This window comes from Brienomyrus brachyistius, chromosome 6 (genome assembly GCF_023856365.1).
Source record: "Brienomyrus brachyistius isolate T26 chromosome 6, BBRACH_0.4, whole genome shotgun sequence".
Taxonomy (NCBI): Eukaryota; Metazoa; Chordata; class Actinopteri; order Osteoglossiformes; family Mormyridae; genus Brienomyrus; species Brienomyrus brachyistius.
Window position 1 is genome coordinate 13,093,540 of NC_064538.1, and position 20,503 is coordinate 13,114,042.

At 43.8% G+C, this 20,503-nt stretch overlaps 1 protein-coding gene across 2 annotated transcripts; it reads left to right on the top strand.

Moving 5' to 3' along the window:
• The first annotated feature begins 258 nt into the window (after positions 1-258).
• On the top strand, positions 259-19,155 carry sema3gb (sema domain, immunoglobulin domain (Ig), short basic domain, secreted, (semaphorin) 3Gb). 2 transcript variants are annotated; one of them, XM_049016034.1, is made up of 17 exons: positions 259-389; positions 10,779-10,939; positions 11,504-11,566; positions 11,722-11,841; positions 11,926-12,019; positions 12,151-12,270; positions 12,370-12,515; positions 13,369-13,483; positions 13,578-13,647; positions 14,123-14,267; positions 14,355-14,577; positions 14,684-14,772; positions 14,906-14,947; positions 15,069-15,226; positions 15,497-15,564; positions 16,305-16,432; positions 16,624-19,155. In XM_049016034.1, exons 1-17 carry the CDS (start codon positions 290-292, stop codon positions 17,002-17,004), a joined length of 2,223 nt encoding a protein of 740 aa, XP_048871991.1. In that variant the 5' UTR covers positions 259-289; the 3' UTR covers positions 17,005-19,155. The 2 variants fall into 2 exon arrangements, with proteins under 2 accessions (XP_048871991.1, XP_048871992.1); XM_049016035.1 differs by having other exon boundaries at positions 16,308-16,432.
• The last annotated feature ends 1,348 nt before the right edge of the window (positions 19,156-20,503 follow it).

The window sequence follows — 20,503 nt, forward strand, 5'->3', positions numbered from 1 at the left end:
TGTGTTTTTCAAGGATCCTTTTATAGGCAGCTCTGTCAAGAACGCTATAGAACCAGAGATTATCTAAACTTCCTGCTGAATACAAATGGTTTACTGCAGCTGATGATGCTGGATAGGAGTTTTATTCATCTGACCTGTAACCTTTGCTGCATGGCTGCTTTTATTATTAGTTTGTACAACTTTTTTGTTATGTCTGGGCCACCTTCTTGACCTCCTTGTTTAACCAAACTCTTCAACCTCTCCCCCCTTCTGTCGTAGGTTCCCAAAGGTTAACTGTGCTGTCATTGCTATGGCAACGGTACAAGCCTTCCTCGTTCTCTTGAGTGTATATTTCTGCTGTCTCCACGCGAATCCTCGCTCTGCGCCCAGAGTATTTCTGTCCTTTAAAGGTAAGCTGCCACAACATACTCGATGGGTTCGCCACATTTATTAAAGGTGATTCGTCCATTATTTGTGATATTTGTTTGACACAACAGTTTTTAGATCTTCCTTTGCCCTAATAGATTGATCGCAGCAGCAGTAGTTGTGGCAACATGAGTGTTTTGTCTTCTGAATGGGATTCTAAATGAGGTCTCAGTGGGTGGCCATTACTGTACGCAGTAATCGTTGAGTATTGTGTGTATTACTACTTCCCACTGTATGTCATCACTTCCACTATACTGCAGAGATTTCTTGGGTCCTGAGTATTGTTTCCAGTGGAAGTTTTAGACCATTTCAACCTGGGAGGGCGGGGGGTCGAAGACAGACTGTAACCAGTTGTTCTGTTAATGGGGACCAGATGTATTTGACCGTACTGTTCTCTTAATATAAATTACTATTATAATTAAAACCAATTAGTTACTTATTTATGTAATGTTTTGCAACTGCACTGTACAGAATGCAGTAGTTTTACAATATGTAACTCAACCTTAATTCTTGTCTCTCTTTAACCTTGCTTTTCACCAACTGAAGTGATTCGACCACCTGCCGCAACTACAATGCAAATGTTAATAATAATGCTTAGAACATTTCCATTAGTTTACAGTTGGGCAAAATCATGAACACAAAGGCTATTTTATAATAAAGTGTTAAATATCTCATGTAACGTATTGAATAATGTACTGGAAGTGAAAAACAGAATGGAATTGGAATACGCATCGTAAATTTGAAATATCGTAACATGGACCATCGTGACCCAGGGAGCAGCTACACATATATTTCAGATCCAAGTAGCATGTGCAGTGCGGGGGGCACAGGGGGCCATGCATTTTGTCACGGGGATGCTGCCCCTGACCCTCCCCCCCCCCCCCCATCCCAGAAAAGCCCCTGATTGTTGCCCTGAGCTGCTCCATTCTGTCTTTCTTCTCTGGCCGCTCATGCGGTGGGTCTTTGTCTCGGATAAAGCATCTCAGGTAGATGAATCAGTTGTGACGGCATCATTAAAGTACATTACTGTTAATAATAAGGTGAGGCAGGTGCCTGACAGCACAGCTCATCAGCTAAGGATTATAAGGGTACATTTGAGCACAGCACAACCAGTATGATAGGTAATGATGCAGTGGGGCTATGTAAACCTCTCAGACAGCCTAGGTGGGAAGACCTCTGCAGTGCATAAAGAAACTCAATGAAGGCGATTGCAGGCAACCTTCACCACAGCTGTTTCACTTTAGTGCAGGTCACCAGTGCTCTTGCGAAGCCGGCTTTTAGATGCAGAATTATAAGGAAATATAATTTCCCAGTATTCCTGTATCTGAGGTGGCAGACAAACTTCTTTTGGGGAGCTGAGGTTTTAGGAGCAAGATTCAGGACCATAAATCCAATGTCTGCTTTCAAACAGCAAGACAACACAATGTCAGGTTTAGACAAAACAAAGGTAGTGAAGTTTCTCCGCAGAAACAAAAATAATAGAATAACAAGGTTCCGGTTGATCTATAGGTACTGTGTGTGTGTGTGTGTGTGTGTGTGTGTGTGTGTGTGTGTGTGTGTGTGTGTGTGTGTGTGTGTGTGTGTGTGTGTGAGCGGGTATACCTTACCTTATGGGGGCACAATGTCCCCGCAATATGATGAATTGCCATTTTTTTCCGTTATGGGGACCAGTTCCCTGAAAACTCAACTCAATTTAATAAAAATCTGTGACTGCAATGAAAAAACTAAAAATGCAGGAACTCTTGTATTTTGCTTGGTTACTTATGGTTATGGTTTGGGCTGGGTGGGGCTTAAGGTTGTCATAGTTTCCCATAGGAATGAATGAGCGGTCCCCATAAGGATATATTTACCCGACGTGTGTGTGTGTGTGTGTGAGAGAGAGAGAGAGAGAGAGACAGAGAGAACCTTGAATTAAAACTGCATTTTCATGTTCATACGGCTTTTTATAGTGGTTAATATCTCTGCTGTTCTGTCAGGCAAACAGTAACCAGATTTGAACTGCTTCTAAAGCCCAGAGGAATTTGGATATTTTAATTTTATACAGTTAGCAGGTTCAATGCCATATTATTTATAATGTGAATCAATCAACCGTTCAATGCTTACACACATTCTACAGCTTTATACGTACTAATTATTTTTTTCTTGAGGATATCCAACAAAAACAAAGAACAAAAGGAGCCTTGGTGAGAATGACACGTATGAGAATTACTGCCATTCTTACAAGGCCAGACCTGGTATTAATAGAGGGATGATTACTTTACGTTTCTTTCTTTTCATAACACTGTGCAGCTGGGAGGAGATTTTACAGATAACATATGTCACATTTATTCTCAGGAATTGCACAAAGTGAATAATCATTTATGTCAAATAATCACTACATTGCTTTAACTCTCTCCAGAGCTGTACTCTGTATTGTAGAGGATTTGATCACACAAACTCGTACTGGATGCGATTTTACTTTCATGAAGGCAGAATCCCCCCACCTTCCTGTGTGTTTGTGCGCCTGTCTGGAGCTCCTGTGATTGGCTGCTTGTGTAACAAAAGTACCCTCCCCCGCCACATGAACGGACTCCCCTATAGAGGATTAACTTCTGCAGCCTGCTGGTTAAGCTATGATCCCACGCAACAACCAAGGCATGACTTCTAATGCTAGAACAGCAAAAAGCTGGACCGAAATCCTTCCAAGCAGCTGAGTAGTTAGATAAACAAGGAATAGAGATCATTTTTGGGGATGGACGGGCAAGGGGGCTAATAGAGGGATTAAAGGCGAGGACATCCCTGGGGCCGGAGAGGAATGGAGTTGGGCAAGCGGAGGTGCCAAGAGGGGGGGGTGATCTCACGCAGTTGTGTGCGTAGGCATCAGCAAAATGGATGGCACTTCTAGGAACAGGATAGGGCAGCCATGTAACGAGGGTATATATAGCCAGTGTGGTGACTGGATTTACCTCAGGAGAGACACAGGGAAGCCCCTGGAAGAATGTGAGGGCTCTCTTCCAGCAACCTGCTCCAATACGCCAGACAGACACCCCTGTTATGTGCCCCCCCCCAATCATCTCCCCTCACACGGTTTTCCTGGACCGTACTGTGACCCTTTAGCGGTGTGTCTGATCTCTCTGCGTCCGCGCTCTCCTCGTGTGCTGCCCACACTCACAGGCTTTAGGAGTACCCTTGGTGGTGAGCAGTACTGTGTAATACACGTTTTACTCATTCTACCACTAGTTACTCCAAACAATTTCCAGAATTAAATGCCTTCTCTTTCTTTGTTGCATTTCGTCTCTTTGTCCCGCTTTCTCTCTCAGCTGCTCCACCTCATCCACGCTGCTCTCTTTTCCCTTCAAACTCCTCTCTTTTCTGTCTGTACCCATGTTACCCTCTTGTCTTGTTTAGATCAGCAATTTCATCCCCGGCGGCCCACATCCTGGCACCTAGCATCAGGAAGCGGGACAACAGGCTCTTTGCTTTTACTAGAACCGGGCGTATTTCCCAGGTTCCTGTGTTCCAGGAACGCCAGTGACCCTTCTTCTCAAAACTTCGGGGTATTTTTTTTTTACCAGCCTTTTGCTACATCCCTGGAAAAAAACAGTGACAGATTCACTGTCAAAAAGCATTAGAATAAATTAAAAGGCTTAAAATAATCATGTGAGGAGTGATTTTCCATTTCTCTGTGTCACAGTCTGACAAACCAATGAGGCAGTTCCTGTACTTTCAGTACAGCTCTGTCAGTAATCGGCAGGAAATGCTGAATCTTCCAGGCAAAAGTTGTCATTCTATTATGTCAGCTCTCTTGTGCAGGCCTGGTGAATTTTCCTTAATTCAGCCATTTTTGACTGAATAGTTTAACGTGAGAAATTAATACACACGTTTTATTCCTACCCGAATGGTCGCAGCATTCGCCCCTTTTCATTTTCTAGTTTCAGTTATAGTATAGAACCTCTTAGTATCTCTTACAAGCCTCTTTTGTAAAAATATATTTTTGCTTTTACTTTTATTTTTTCGTATCATAAAGACATTACAAGGATGCTGTCGAACGATAGCTATTGTAAGCATAGGGTTCACGAATATTTTAAGTCTAAAGTCAAACATGGTGATACATATAGGCAAAAGATTGGATGGTGATCCTCTTTTTGGGCCTGGATCGGCTGACGGGAAGGAGGTCCGGGCCGCTCGGTTCCTGCACCTATCTGTGAAGGATTAGCGGTACTGATGGTCCAGGAAAAGCACAGACAAGCGCCTGCAGTGACGCTCAAGGCGGTCAACTCATGGAACGTGTGACTCTTCACATACGAGGTTCCCTTCTTCATTGTAAGGGGGAGAGTTTCTGAGTTTACCTAAGTTTGAAACAATTAAAAGTGCATAAATGTGCAAGTGATTAGCGGAGGGGTATGACTCCATCGAGCCGGAGAGAATGCCAGAGCCCACTCCAGGACTGCAGTTCAGAGCCAGTGTTGGGTTACAGCCCTCTCCCAAGTGAGCAGTAGTAGAATCCAAAACAAAGGAGACACTTCACCAGCACAGCCTTTTAAAAAGCTCATACGGGGAGAATTCTCAGTGCCAGAACAACCCTTGACCAAATAGCGGTGGCTCCCAGCCAGTGATTGGCCACTTTCTCCTAACTCTAGCAATGGCACTCAACGTAATTTTAAGAAGCCAAGTGTTGGTGATCAGGCGCGGGCTAATTGTGCACCATTAAGCTTTGCTAATTTGGTTAATTCTTTATGAGTTCCGGAACAGAGCAGAACAATAAATGGCCAGCTGAGACCCGGGTCTGTTTGTCAAGGTGGTTAATAGTGAGGTGGACGTCAAGTGGCCATTCTGGTTGTATTGGTTTACTGAGTCCACACACCAGATGTGTCACAGAGAAACAGAAATCAACACAGGCTCAATTACAGGCTGAGAAGTTTTTTTTTTAAGGCTGAGAAAAGGTGTCTAAAAGTTGAGTTTTCAGAAATAGATTTTTTTGCGTATGCATAGTTACAGAATGGAAAATGTCAAATTTTTGCAGAGAATTTTTAGACTGCATGATGCTTTATTGTGTTTTTTCCTAGATTGATTGGAATAGCTGCAGCTGTCAAGGGTACCGCAGTCCTGACTAGGCCTGTCATTTCAGCGGTGATCGTTTCAGCCAACGAGATCTAATGAACTGCTACACTCATAAAGACTACATGAACTTATTCAGCCTGCATCTAGAGTAAAGGGATCATTAAATGTTTTGTGTCTAAATTTAAGTGCTGCTGTCGTTTCCAATTACTAACATACTTTGCCAGCCTTATATATTTTTTTTTATGTCTGGTTTTCTCAGTTCAGCTACTGCAGCAGAACACTGTCAATCAGCATGGCGTCAGAGCAGTCTTTATACATCCTTATACCACAGTTTTGTAAATGCTACTTTCTTATTGGTCCAAAGATGACTATTTTCGCGTAATCACACAGGTAGTTTTGAGTAGCCTAATAACAGTTTTATATTAATGCGTTTTAAAGTTTTAGTAAACATGTCATTATAAATCCCTGGGTGACTTTTTAACCCATAAATTAGCAATCATTCTTATCAGCATACTTTTCCTTGATTTTTAATACTCAAGCATTAACCTCTTCTAGACAAACTTAACAGACTTGCCCCCTCCAGTGAGTAGTCTGGCCAGATGTTCTGTCCTTATAAGGACTATATTTTTAATAGCGATTAATAACTTTCATCTGAAAAATGAACCGTTACTAGTTGATACTGTTATTGGTTTTTTGTTTGTACAATCCACTTCAAGGAGTGTGGTCAATGAAAATAATCAACTCCAACCAAGTTGTAATTGACTTTTCCTATAACCGTGCACCTCGTCGTGGTTTATCCATTACTTCTTCTACTGTGGCAACACAGAAGTATTTGTGGAATTGTTACAGACTGACAAAGATTACAGCTTTATCTTTGATAATAACTGCTCCCAGCCCCCTTCGATCTGTAAAAGTTTCCAAGAATAGCTGGGCGGAGGACTGAGCTTGGCTCCTGGTTTCTTGGGATCTCAGGATTAGGTGACCATTGTTTTCCTCACAGGAGCTCATTGTTATACGGGGGAGCCTGTTGAGTGGCCTGTGGCTATGAGACCTTTCAGGAATCCCTGTGAACCTGGCAGCCAAGGTGCAAGTCTGATGTCATAATGTGGTGTCACTGCGTGTACCTCACACTACAGGTTCAATGGTATTCAGTCAACTCAATACCTCAATTTCCTTTTCTCTTTAAAGGTGAAATTAATCAAAGTTCTTTAGAAAAAGGTGTTGAGCTGGGAGTCTGCAGAGAAATATTATGTAATAAATCGCATTATTGATAATCTCATGTATTCTACCTGACATCAAAAATTCCACAGTCATGCTGTCTGTCCATGTACAAACGGCAAATACATTTCTCGAGTCGACATGTGCTTTAAGCCACCACATGTCAATCTTTTTTTTCTTTCTCCCAAAAAAACAAAGCTTTACGTCTCTTTCTAAACACAGCATAATTATTTATCGTCTCATACGGACACTGCCATGTTCATCACAGCGTAAACAGTGGACACTATCTGTACGGCTTCTGGTTTCCACTGAGATAATAACTGGCACAGATTTCACAAGTCTGTGGGAGATCGACCTGATTTTCGTAGAGACTGTGTATATATACATCCTTAGTTATATATAAAATAACAATGTTTATTTCTGGCGGTGCCTGGTTTAAGAGTGCTGCTTTACGGAAATGCCCTCGTTAAAGTGTCCACACATTTTCCATGCTTAACATCCCTTCATTGTTTCCAGCTGATGTGATTTTGGTGCCTGAGATGTCGGTGAGAGGCTAAATGTAAGATCAGGATGACCCAGGTACATATCGGGGTTAGGTTTTGAGCTTTTGCCGTTCTCCTCTTTGACCTGATTGGAGCTTGGCAATGTCCTGTGTTTGCCACATAGCCTGGGAAGAGTTCCTTCTACCACCAGCCTTTTTCCTGTCAGAGATCCACCTCAGGTTATTTTAGCCCGAGGTTGACTAAACATCCTGTGCAAGAACTTACAGGAACCACATAGGCACACCTCAGCTGGGCTGGGATACAGGCCACCCGCATTGTCTGCCTGCCTTTTGCCCTATTACCAAAAGCATGTCGTCCTCCCATTGATGAGTTTTCATGTCTTGTTCTATTAATTCTTTAGTTCTTTCTCTCCCCTTGCCCTCTCTCCATTTCTGTTCCCATATTAAAGTCAGATTTATGAATAATGGAAATCCGTTTGAGCGGCACTGTTCCTTACCCCACAGCTATGCAGCTTACAATAAGCTCTGCCTGATTTCTTTCAGTGCCAATAAATAATATTGCGTCCCTTTCTGGCAGTGACTCTAGGCCTGGTACACTCTGATATGCGTAAGTGGGTGCACACTCACACACACATACACACGCTCGTGCGCAGATACACAGAGCCCAGTTGGCAAACAGCCTTAAATTCCACTTTGGCAAGGGGACTGCCCTGAGACTAAACCCCATCCCCCTTTCGGTACGCCTCTTACTCAGTTCCAGAATGGATGCAGTTCTGGTGGATTTGTTCTTTTACTGCCAAATATGCTTCGCTACACAATCCCAGTATCTATGTCTCCGACCTACACGGAGGTCAGCTTACTTGGGCCAAGAAGCCGACAGCAATAGCTTAGTTCAGCTACCTTCTGCCGGTCCCTTACGTCGAGCCGGCCAGCCGTGCTGCGCTCTGACCCACAACGGAGGCCCTGGCTCCGACTCAGCAAGGCTAATCTTCATGACAGTAGCATTAGGTCATCGGTCCTCTCTTGAGCCATGATCACTAGCTGCTCTTTTTTAAGTTTATGCAGGACTTCACACGCCGGCCAAGTTTGGTTCTAGCGTGTGTGCACACTGAGGATTTGGATAAGCCCATAGTCTTTGGACACAGTGGCCTATAAGATTTTATGTAAAATAAACGATATAAATAAGGACATGACTTTTACCAGGATAAGGGGCTGAAAGATGGATGGATGGTTACATGAACTCACTGTTCCCCTTTCAGTTTCCACAACATATTCTTAGCTACTGTATTTGAATTTGAGAATACAATAGAAACCTAAGGATCTTTTTGATGTTATTGTTATTAAAACCAGTAGTCTGTTTTTTGAGCATTCATCCCCTCATCCATCTACCATAACTGCTTATTCAGGGTCACACAAGCCTTTGCATAGACATTCACCTTCCAGTCACTTATCAAGTGCAGGTTTACAGGAAGCCTGTTGGAGGTGAACAACAGCAGAGTTGGGAGGGGGGCTGTGGTTTTTAACTACAGAATATTGCCTCAAGGTATAAAAATTTGAGTTACTTTGGTTTGTTCTCAGCAACAAAGCTCACTGGGAATCTAATATTTCATAGGGTAAAGTTTTAAAGATGGAGTCCCATCTAAGGCCAGTGGTCTGACGTTAGGATTTTTTGAGCTTGGTTTGTTGCTCTTCGATTTGGATTATGGAGAAACTTCTTCTGAAGGATCCTCAGCCTGATGCTACTGGTTCTTTTATTAGTCTACAGGTGAGGCTATGCAGATGTTTTTGCTTTGCTTTTTGCCTCCATAATAGAACAGAAGCGATTTGTGAAGATATTTGAATTTTTTTATGGTGCAAGAAAATAATGACCTCCGCTGTAGTTGTCTGCTAGATGGACGCTGTCCGTGTCTCCCAGACTTGGACAGTGAACAGCCCCAGACCTGCACACTTGGTGCAATGACCTTTCTGGCCAGCAGGTGCATCTATAAAAAAAGATTCCCCCTCCCTTGCCGAAATTGTGGATTTTCTAGATAAAGCCGCTTGGAATGGGATGAGAGGACTCCTGAGAATAGCAGGCTCTCCCCGCCCCAGACAGCGAGTGGCAGGAATCCGGTGCCCTCCGTCAAGCGCTCCGGCCGGAATTCTGCAGATTGCCTGAGGATCACCCACACAGCTGTGAGGGAGACAGACAGACGGCCGCAATTCGCCACCTAGTTAGAGCCCCAGATACAGGCACCCCAAACACACAAACATATACATGGGCTCTCATTGGGCCGCACATACGTGTGAAATACAGTCTGTCACTCTGGCCCAAGTGCTTGGACACGTCATTGAGAATTCCACTGACACGTGAGCGGATAATGAGGTTTTCTCGCCCTTTTGTAAAAGACCCTTTCACTCAGCTTTGTATATTTGTTACTGACCTTTTTAATATTTACTTCCACCGCCTACATAACCATCAATGTCTGTCCTAAAAAGATTAGTATTACCCGTCACCATTTATACAATAATCTGTACTGGATTTAATATGTCGATTCCAGTCTGAGGAATTAATATCACATTCCTTGTATTGGAAACGCTCTTGTGTGTTTATATTGGGGGAGGGAAAACATCTCTTACTAAAAATGAAATACAATAAAAACTGAACCGTTGTCTGCAGCCTGTTCCAAGAACGGAGAGCAGTGTCTGACCGTGACCTTTTCAACACCACTGCAAAAGCTATTTTTATTTATTTGACGTTTTGTGGCCCAGCCCCGGACAGGTTAGCATTTGGAAGGGTGTGCAGTAATGCCACAGAGATCAAAGTGCTGCAGGAATGGGGTTAACATGGGTAATTTATAGATATGCGCCATGTTGCTGTGTTAGACCTAAAGCTCATCTTCAATCGCTCACATAGTCCCCGTTAGTGTCTGTCAGAAGCCCAGGGCAGTGATGTCTTCGCGTCCTTCTCACTGGAGATTTATGTCTAAAGTCGACATTCTTCCCTCCCACAGTTATTTCACTGTACTGTCGTACTATATACTGTCCTTCTGTAGACGTTTTCTTGCTAAATGGAAATTCTAAAGATCTTAATGACAAACTTCCAGCAGTCTAGGTACTTTTTGAATTCTGTTGCCTTGTTTGATGGAAATCTTTAGGCAGGTCTGTAATTATCCAATCGTGGGATGTTTTAGAGCTGCAATTTCATTTTTATTAATTCCATGGAAATGGCATGTCTAATGCAACATGCTGCTGGCCTGTTTCTCCTCAGTGAAAGTCAGAATGATGATGTAATATCTAGCGGAACAGCCTGAGAAAGAGGGCAGAGCAGGTTATGTTAGCACCTCCTGCTGGTACTCAGTGCACTTGGGTAGTAGCCATTCAGCGCAGGCATGCCAGCCATGTGCTAAGAGGTAAACCAAGCTGTGCAATGACTGTATTCCTGTGCAGCAGAGTTGGAGATTTCAGCTCTAGAAAGTAAAAATTCAGGCCAGATTCTGTAACTGTGACTGTATACTCAACTGGTTGGTTGAAACAAAATCTTGGTCTGGATTTTTACTTTCTGGACCTGAACTTTCCACTTCTGCTGTGCAGTGACACTCAGAAACATTTTCCTGTTTGCCGAATCGTGCAGAACTTCTGGAGACCAAGACAATCCGTCCGTTCAGCTTTTCCTTCAACACCAGTGACTATCGCATCCTGCTGATGGATCAGGACCAGGGCCGCCTCTACCTGGGCAGCCAGGAATACGTTGTGGCCCTCGACATGCACAACATCAACAAGGAGCCCCTCATTGTAAGGCTTTCATCTGTGTCGGTGACTGAGTCCAGGTTTAGCCTCAATCCTTGTCTTACACCAAATGGTCAGACTGTGGTCTCATGTCGTCTGTGTGCTGAATGTACTTGTTACTGGTCCTTGTTATGTCAAGTGGCCACTGGTGTGTTTTTCTGTACCTCCTGGTTCTGTTACGGTAATGAGTTTAATTAAAATCAATCCCCTAGTTTATTCCTCAGTTCTATCTTGCCATCCATCTAATTATCACTTCTGCACATGTATATACAGTCCTATTTATCTTTTATTATGGTTTTTTCCCACCCCTCCCTACTTTTAATCATTTAAATTCCTTTTTTTATTATTTGTTTTTATTTCACTGCTGTTTGTCTAAGGAGTAACAAGATTTACATTCCACTGCAAGTTGTATCTGTATAACTATGCATGTCATAAATATACGTTGAATCTAGTGTGTTTACGACATAAAACGGCATAATGTTGAGTCAAAATGTTTTGCACTTAGGCTGAGAAAAGACATTGCCGAACGCATAAATGAATGCATAGTAAAGGTTTGTTTGTTTCCTTCAGATTCACTGGCCTGCCACTGCCCAGAGAAAGGGGGAGTGCAGGATGACAGGAAAAGGAGGCCAGGTGAGTTTTGCCTGTTTCTCCTCTGACAGACAGCCCTGCGCATTTCCAGTCATGCAATTCCTCTTAGGCTGCGGATCATTGGCCGCATTACAAAAATATAGTGCGCTGCCTGTGAGAATAATGTCGTTTTTCCCTCCCTTCATCCCCCACTCCAGGGCGAGTGCGCAAACTTCGTCCGTTTGATTGAGCCGTGGAACCGAACGCACCTGTATGCCTGCGGCACGGGGGCCTACAAGCCCATCTGCACGTTCATCAACCGTGGTTGGCGAGCCGAGGTACCGTTTGCCGCCGATGTACTCGCCACCTGCCCCTGACATCAGAAATCGCTCCTCACCCCCCGTCTTCCCCTCTGCTTTTAGGAGTATCTCTTCCGACTTGTCCCAGGGTATGTGGAATCGGGAAAGGGGAAATGCCCCTACGACCCCCGCCAGGAGAATGTGGCTACGCTCATCAGTGCGTCATTTATCTGTATCCACGTGATGCTTTATGGGCCATGCAGACCCATGAGGTTCCCAGCGATCACTTTTCATAATTTCATCTTTCCTTCTCCTCTATTTTTTCTGCAAACCTCCTCCCCCTATTAGATGGAAACCTGTATGCTGGGGTTCATGTGGACTTCATGGGCACGGACCCGGCAATCTTCCGGACGTTGGGTGACAGACCGGCAGTTCGGACCGAGCAGTATGACTCTCGGTGGCTTAATGGTGAGTCTCAGGCGGACCGCATGTGCAGCAGTGCAGACCCTCAAAGGCTGGATCGGCCATTAAGTATGTGTTCCTGTCTGCTCCTTGCTGTACATCTAGAACCGGTTTTCATCCAGACCCATCAGATTCCAGACAGCTCGGAGAGGAATGATGACAAGCTTTACTTTTTCTTCCGTGAGAAGACTCTGGATGCAGGGGGAGGGGGAAGCCCCAGTGTTCTGGCCAGGGTGGGGCGCATCTGTCTGGTGAGCTCAAAAAGGAGTGCCTAGACTTCAATACATGGACGAATATATACACACACTAGGGGTGTAGCAGTTTTGGTGCACAGTTTCTGTATAGCAGGGAAAACAGAATTTATTTTTAAATTACTTTTAACTGCAAGCACAATTAGGAACAGTTGTAAACCGAAATAAATGTGTCTGTCGACGTGTCTGAATAATAAAACCTTTTTGCGCATTGTTAAAATATACGTAAAATAAATGTAAAAATCAAAAACATAACATACCAACCCCAAATCCCATATTCTCTAGTACAGAGTATTGTCACATATCTGTAGCGATAAACGACCCTAATAGTACTTATTCCCAGGTAAAAGTGCCAGGTGGAGACTGGCTGTTTCAGCCTTGCTCTAGTCGTTAACACACTTGCATGATGTCGTCTCAAGTGAGTTAGCGCGTTCAGTGGTTTTCCAGCGACGTATCCGAGTTCGGTATAACAGAGGCCACAGTCAGTCTTGCTCTTATCAAATGCTCCCTCTCCATGCTGGTGTAATTTATAGGGAAACCAAAATGTTCCCAAGTGGCCGATTATGATTGGTTGTAATCAGCTGTGGTCGTAACTAAGTCACATCCGCAGTTAGCATAATGTTTTCTGTCTTGGGCATGTACTTGTAAATCTGTGTCAGTAAATGTTTTCATTTATTTTATTGTGCATAACAAATTGAGAATGATGTACTGAATGGTTCATGTACCATTATAGCCATAATGCAAAAACACACCCAGACACAAATACACGTAACATCATGTTATTGATTAATAAATTTCCCAACTGTATCAATGTATAACTGAAACCATCTCCCTTGTTACCCCGTGTGGCCAGAATGATGATGGGGGTCAGAGGTCACTGGTGAACAAGTGGACGACATTCCTGAAGGCTCGTCTGGTGTGCTCTGTGATTGGGGACGATGGCGTAGAAACGTACTTTGATGAAATGCGTAAGAGCTGCTCCTTTTCAGGTCATTTTTCAGACACTTTCATTTGTGTTCTATCCTGTTTAAACCTGCTCTCCACTTTTTTATCTTTTCATAGGAGACGTTTTCATTCAGCCTACTCAAGATGAACGCAATCCCGTCGTTTATGCTGTGTTCACTACAGCTGGGTAATGTTTTTTCTCGCAAATTATGCAATATAAACCAGGCCCGTACCTAAAAATCTACTGATAGGTCCACAGTAGATTCCACCGATCGGTTGGGTCACCCTCAATAGAATTTGACTGGCGGGGCAGGAAGCAAATTTCAGGGGGGTGTGTTTGCTATATAAAGTGCCTGATATAAATGTGATGTATACTATAGACTGCATACATTGCACGGCTTGTTGATTTCCTAAGGAAAACGTGAACACAACATCCGCAGTGAAAAAGCGTTTACTTTTTCACTCTGTTAAAATATGCAAATAAATGACTGTGCATTAAAAATGGCTGACACGCGTCGCATGTAGATCTGCTCGGTGCTGATGTTCCCGGCCCTATTCAGCCCTGTCGCGGTTCCCATGTGCGTGTTCACTGCTGAACTGTCATTCTCGCTTTCTGTGCTCTATAGTGTTCAGCAGTGTGGCTAACATCTCGCCCTCCTCAGTTCGGTGTTCAGGGGCTCAGCTGTCTGTGTCTACTCCATGGCCGACATCCGTAACGTCTTCAACGGCCCCTTCTCCCATAAACACGGCCATAATTACCAGTGGACACCTTACACCGGCAAGATTCCCTACCCCCGCCCCGGCACAGTATGTAGTCTGGTCTTTTTTTAGATTTAGTGTTTAATAAATACGCCGAACTCGTGAAATTTTAAGTCTCTTTTTCCGTCTCCTCAGTGTCCAGGAGGGACCTTCACTCCTGGCCTCCGCTCCACCAAAGAGTTCTCAGATGAGGCTGTCAACTTCGTCCGTGCCCATCCCCTTATGTACCATCCAGTTTATCCGCTTCATAAGCGCCCCCTGGTGGTGCGCACCGGTGTGGACTATCGCTTCACCACCATTGCAGTAGACCTGGTGGATGCAGTGGATGGGAGGTACGAAGTGCTGTTTTTGGGGACAGGTGAGTTTCCAGCTCCACTACTGATCGGTAGTGACACTTCATCACGTGTTTTAAGCCAAAACCTTCTTGAGAGTGAAACCTTTATTTGTCCTCCTTCTTATTTTAGACCGTGGCACAGTCCAAAAGGTGATTGTTCTTCCGAAAGACCCCAGCACCGCAGAGGAGCTCACTCTAGAAGAGGTCGAGGTTTTCAGGGTAATGTTCGTCTGCTTCTGTTGTTTCTAACTCAGATAATAATCTGGTCTTGAAAAATAATCCCCCCCCCCCCAACATAAAATTCACACCAAAATGAGGTGTAATGATGTTGCTGTGTCCTGTTCCTCTGCAGAGTCCAGCTCCTGTTAAAACAATGAAAATCTCATCAAAAAGGGTGAGCCAAAAATAGCATGCACTGTATTGGTTGAGAATCTCAGGTGTTGTAAAGTTATAAGTACGTGGGGCCACATTAACATATACTAAGCTATGTCTGCTTGTTTCTCTGTGTTTCACAGCAACAACTGTACGTGTCATCTGAAAGGGGCCTGACGCAGGTGTCCCTGCACAGATGTCCCGTCTATGGCAAAGCCTGCTCAGACTGCTGCCTGGCCAGGGATCCGTACTGTGCCTGGGATGGCGAGAGCTGCTCAGCCTTCACCCCAGCCACAAAGAGGTGGGGACTCAGCCAATGTTGCTGTCTGCTTTATTCAGCAGTTTACTCTTGTATGAATCGCTGTCTAAAGCAGTGTTTCCCAGCCTGGTACTCGAGAACGCACAGACGTTTTTTGCTCCCTCCCTGCTCCCTGCCAGACAGTCCACATTTTTGCTACCAAGGGCTGGGAGGGAGCAAAAATGTGGACTGTCTGCGGGTCCCTGAGGACCGGATTGGGAAACACTCGTCTAAAGCAAGACGTGTCCTCTCTCTGCTCTTTGTGTGTCTCAGGAGGAGCAGGAGACAAGACATCAAACACGGAGATCCTCTCCGGCAGTGCCGAGGTTTCAATGCCAAAGGTGAGGCAAGGCACACCCAGCGTAATCCTCTGCGGAGATGCAGCCCGGAGCATCGGCTGTAATCTGAGCTGCCGCAGGGATGCTGTGGCGTGGTATCTGAAGAAAAATATGTGAAAATATATCGGAATATAACAAAGTTTAAGATTACAAAATAAGATTATGTTTTTTTTTAATGGATTTTTTCTGCTTTCTGATTTCCACTTGTTTTCTCTTTAAAGCATGTTATTAATATAAATATCACTTTTAAAACAGTGAAAGCATTTAAATTGCAGTTGCCGTCTTGATTTGGGAATATGACAAAAAATAAGTCCAACAAGGCTGTTTCGCAGGAGAATTGTGTCAAAAGTCAGTCTTTTTATGTAACAGAGCAGAAATGTTTGCTAATCTGACAGGTTGGGAAATTCATGCGAAGGTGATACTCACCTAAATCCCGCCATGACCCCCCCACCCCCTACTTCTTTGAAGTAGTTTTACTGAGTCACAGAATTTGTGCACAGGATTTTTCTAGTAAATTCACTTTTGTTAAGTTGAATAGCAGATCTGCTCTCTCAAATCCTGTCTTTCACCCAAAATATTCTGTTTTAATTCCAATTTCAGCACTTAGTCTGCACCTTTTCCAGTATTTAGTAATAGCTTTAAACAAAATGTACCTTATGTGATCTGAAACAAATTTGCATAAAATTTCTAAATAATTAACAAGGTTGTGACCCAGTAATCTTTGTCTCCTTTTGCTGCCCCAGTAGAGAATCGGCTCAAAGAAACTGTTCAGTTCGGGGTGGAGGGAAGCAGCGTGTTCCTGGAGTGTCAACCCCGGTCTCCACAAGCTACTGTCAAGTGGCTTTTCCAGAAGGATGGCAAGAGGAAAGTGGTGAGTCGGGCCACGGTGACTGTCTCCATTTCTGTTACTCATTACTTTGTTAATCTGCTATTAAAAGATTCCTAATCTTGGCTGTGACGAGTCGCAGCAGAACAGGAATGAGCTGCTGTTGGTCTGAAGTGCTAACTTTTGATTCTTTCTCTGTGTCCCTTTTTCATATTCAATGACTCCTGCCCTGTCAGCTCAATCGCGACGCTGGGGTGGTTAAAACGGGTCATGGGGTCCTGCTGAAGTCCTTGACCCAGTCAGATAGCGGGCTGTACCACTGCCTGGCCACGGAGAACAAGTTCAAACACACGGTGGCCCGGGTGGCACTGCGTATTCTGGATCGCGAGATTGTGGATGCCCTCACCGCTCCTGATGTCCCATCTGAAGAGCACCGACCGCACCTCCATCCCTACCCCCCGCCACCGCCACCCCCTCCTCAGACAGTTCCGCCGCAATTCCACCCAGAGCCGGAAGTCCGGCTCATCAACCAGTACTGCCAGTCGTATTGGCAGCAAATCCAGCCCGGCCAGCAGTCTAAGCGCACCAGCCGCCGGCACGTCGCCAGCCACAATTGACGCGTCTCCGCTCTCACTCCCAGCTGCTGCAGTTATCCTGGCCGTAGACGGTCCCAACCACAAGGTGGCGCCATGACAGAGTATAGCAGGTGCAGCAGTCTGAGAGAGCAAACGCAGGGAGCTTTCAAGGCTTCACCCCTACATGGCCGAGGTTGGACCCAATTCTGGGAAATCGCTCCACCAGACCCTGGCACACCTTTCTTGTGCATCATAATATTGTTTCATTTAAGCTGCACTGTGTTAATCAAACAGCCAACACGCAGAATACCCACCAGAAATCCGCTCACATCTCAGATAGCCATGTTCCTAATTGGGCTGCTCTAGTATAACGATTTCTGCCGGTCCTGGTTTATTCCAAAGTCAGAATGCATAAAGAATTCCAAACAGGATGATATTGACAAAAACCATGAAAATTAAACCAAAAAAGAAGCTTAAGGACCGGCAGCATTTTACTGGGGTCTCATCAGAGCAACTACATTCGAATGTGTCAAGTCTGCTTGGGCTTGCCACTGACCAGCTTAGCATTCATACTCACAGATTACTCAGTTAGTTAATGCGAGGAAGCCTTCGCTGATTTAAGCTGTTAGGTGGGGGGTATGTCAGTAGATTGGTGCTCCTTTGGTGACAGTATTGTAGAAGAAGACAGAGTGCTATTTACCTTTGCCCTGTAACCACCACGTAGGCAAAGGGACGCCATGAGACGGGGAACAGCAGCCGCTGCTCTTCTCTCTGCACGATTGGCCGCTTCTGCTCCACATTTTTACCGTTTAAAAACAAATGCATTTACCTGGTATGCTGGACAAGAAACCACGTACACAGCTGTGATGCTTGGGCATTATGAAAACCTAGCCAGATGCATAAGGTATAGTGAGAACAAAGTTAACTGATGATCAACCTCTGTGGAGGTTTGATGTTACCAATAATTGCACTGTATACCAGAACAGCATATAATGTTGAATAGTGGCGGGACTAGGAAATGAGCTTCCACTGAACCAGCCTAATCCAATGGAAGGGCAGGAGTGGACCAAAAAGATGTATTGGGTTATCCCTTTGACCCTGGAATGGAGATAACGGTGAGTGATCTACTGGTATGTATCCTGTGGCCATAATAACAGTAACAGGATTTTTGTCATGTGTAATAAACACTTAGAAAGTCAATAAAAAGGTGTAATGTGGAGCAATAAGGGCAGAATATAGCTCTGGAAAGAATTAAGAGACCACTGATAAATAATCATGGGGAGGATTAGTACCAAAAGGCTTTTTCTGTGACACAGGACTTGTTTAGTGGACCAAAATGAGTTCTCATTTCCTGCTAGAACCAGAGGGATCCAAACAAAGCGAACAGAACCAAGCTACAAACTTGACTAAGAGTGCTTTGTTAACCAGCATTGGAGTATAGATCAATAAAGAAACATGACTTTGTTCATGATAGTCAGCCATAGGTTAGTTTGCCTGTCATTCACAGGTGTTGATATAAGGGGGGGGCAAGGGAATGTCTTCTCTGTGGTTGCAAAATTGTGCCTCAGGCGTTTCAGCGTGTGGTGGAGCTAACCTGAAGGAGTTTTGTAAACTGGCTTCGTAATCCACACGAAACCTTTATCTATCCTGGGATCATGATGGAATTTGCCGAAGCCACGAGTAACAGACACTATAATTTAGTAGAACATGATGCTACATATTAATAGAAAAGTTCATTTAGTAGTTGGTGAATCTGCCCAAAGAAGCGCTTTGTCTTCCCACAGATTATATTTTACGTCATTAATATTGTCATCAAGGTCGCCACAGAGTCTGCATTGACCTTCTGAATCACGGAACGCTACACTCGGCTGAGGCTCATCTTCAGTACCAATGCTAATTTATAAATGCTTTCTTATTTTTTATTGCTGGGAGTTCAAGATTTTATAGGAAGCCCTATGAGGGCTTGCATAAATAAGTCGTAACCTGTTGCTTCCGTATTGAGAAGGTCACACTTCATTATGGAAAAGATACTTCATATGTACATGAGAATGTGCCACTAATGTCATGTTGGTATTCGGTTGTTACAGTTGTTTTGTTATTTTTTTGTTTATTATTATTATTATTATTATTTTCTCTCTCACCCACGCCATGACATATTTATTTTAAGAATGTACATATTCCTGTAAATTATGCACTTTGGTGGTGGGGGTTTGGGGGTTGGGGTGAGGGGGGGGCATCTATGTGTGTGTCTGTGTGTGTCTGTGTGTGTTTTAATGAACAGGACCAGTACTCACAGTAAGTGACTTTGAGAAAAGACACTTGTCTGGCTTTGCATGCACAGTTGGCAAACTCTGCCTGTACAAAATAGAAGTAAAAAATTAAGAACCTTGGTCTAAGTATCTGTACTCTAAAACTAGACATATATTTATCTTTGGCGGTTTCTGATTTCAGACCATTCCAGATCACCGTATTAATGGCACAATGTTATTTGTCGGATTTTAAAAGCATTTAAAAAGTTCACCTTCTGTCTTGGACTGTTTCGTACTTTTACATTTAAACATGGAAGTGAGTGATGTCTGCATTTGGAAACTGTTGACTTTTCCTATGGGACTGTAGTTTCGGCTTTTGGTCATCAGATTATAAATAAGTTTTACGGTTCGCTTAAAAGAAGGACGATAACGGCCATGCAGCAGCACCTGCTTTTTTCGGAATATCACTTCTAACGAAAGAGTCATCCTCGCCACGTACCTTTCGTTCCAGGCAGCAATATCTTCCCTCTTGGCCTGGTGTTCGAATCACCCGTATTGAATGAGTTTTGCTGATGTGATTTTTTTTTTTTTGGACGCGAGTCTCTTCCAGAGTTGAGGCATTCTTGCACATAAGCTGTAATGACCCTAGTATTTATCAGCTAACTGACAACTTTTGTGGCTGGAGTTTAAACGCACCATCAAGACCACAGGTCACAGAAGATGAACACAGACTGCCCCTTTTTGACCCGCTGCATGATGCCGTTTCCACACGATGAATCAGTTCTGCTCCCTCGTAGTGATCAGTATGAGTCTCTCCTATCTCTCCCATGACTCCGGAATGTGTTCCTGACCACGATTGTTGCTGCTGCTGTGACTAACGAGATGGCAAAAAACCACTGGAGTGCGGTTGGTTCGACTTTTCCTTGTGTCATTTTCAGCTTGTGTGTTTGTTGGACTAAGTTAAACACATCTGCATTTTCTCATGTGTAGGTGTACTTATGCTAGTTTAAATTAATATGGTTGTTTGGTATAATAATATTATTATTACATGTTTTGATTTCGGAGTTTGTATAGTGAAAATAAATATTTTATAAAAGTAGGGACAGTTGTTCTGCATGTAATTGATACAGTATTGATTGATTGAATACTGAAGTAAGCATTTCCCAGCCATGCTATTAGATATAGTTTAATTATCACCAAACCGTTTTTGGGCCTGTTTGAGTAATAAACACAGTGCATCAGCAACATCCTTTACATGTGTTGGAATGATCAAACAGACCCAATATTTAAAA

Excerpts from the sequence above, each read along its gene's own strand:
- sema3gb (XM_049016034.1), top strand. The coding sequence starts at position 290 with ATGGCAACGGTACAAGCCTTCCTCGTTCTCTTGAGTGTATATTTCTGC. Across the intron at positions 390-10,778 it reads AGTATTTCTGTCCTTTAAAG|AACTTCTGGAGACCAAGACA; the intron begins GTAAGCTGCCAC and ends CGAATCGTGCAG. Across the intron at positions 11,842-11,925 it reads ACCGTGGTTGGCGAGCCGAG|GAGTATCTCTTCCGACTTGT; the intron begins GTACCGTTTGCC and ends CTCTGCTTTTAG.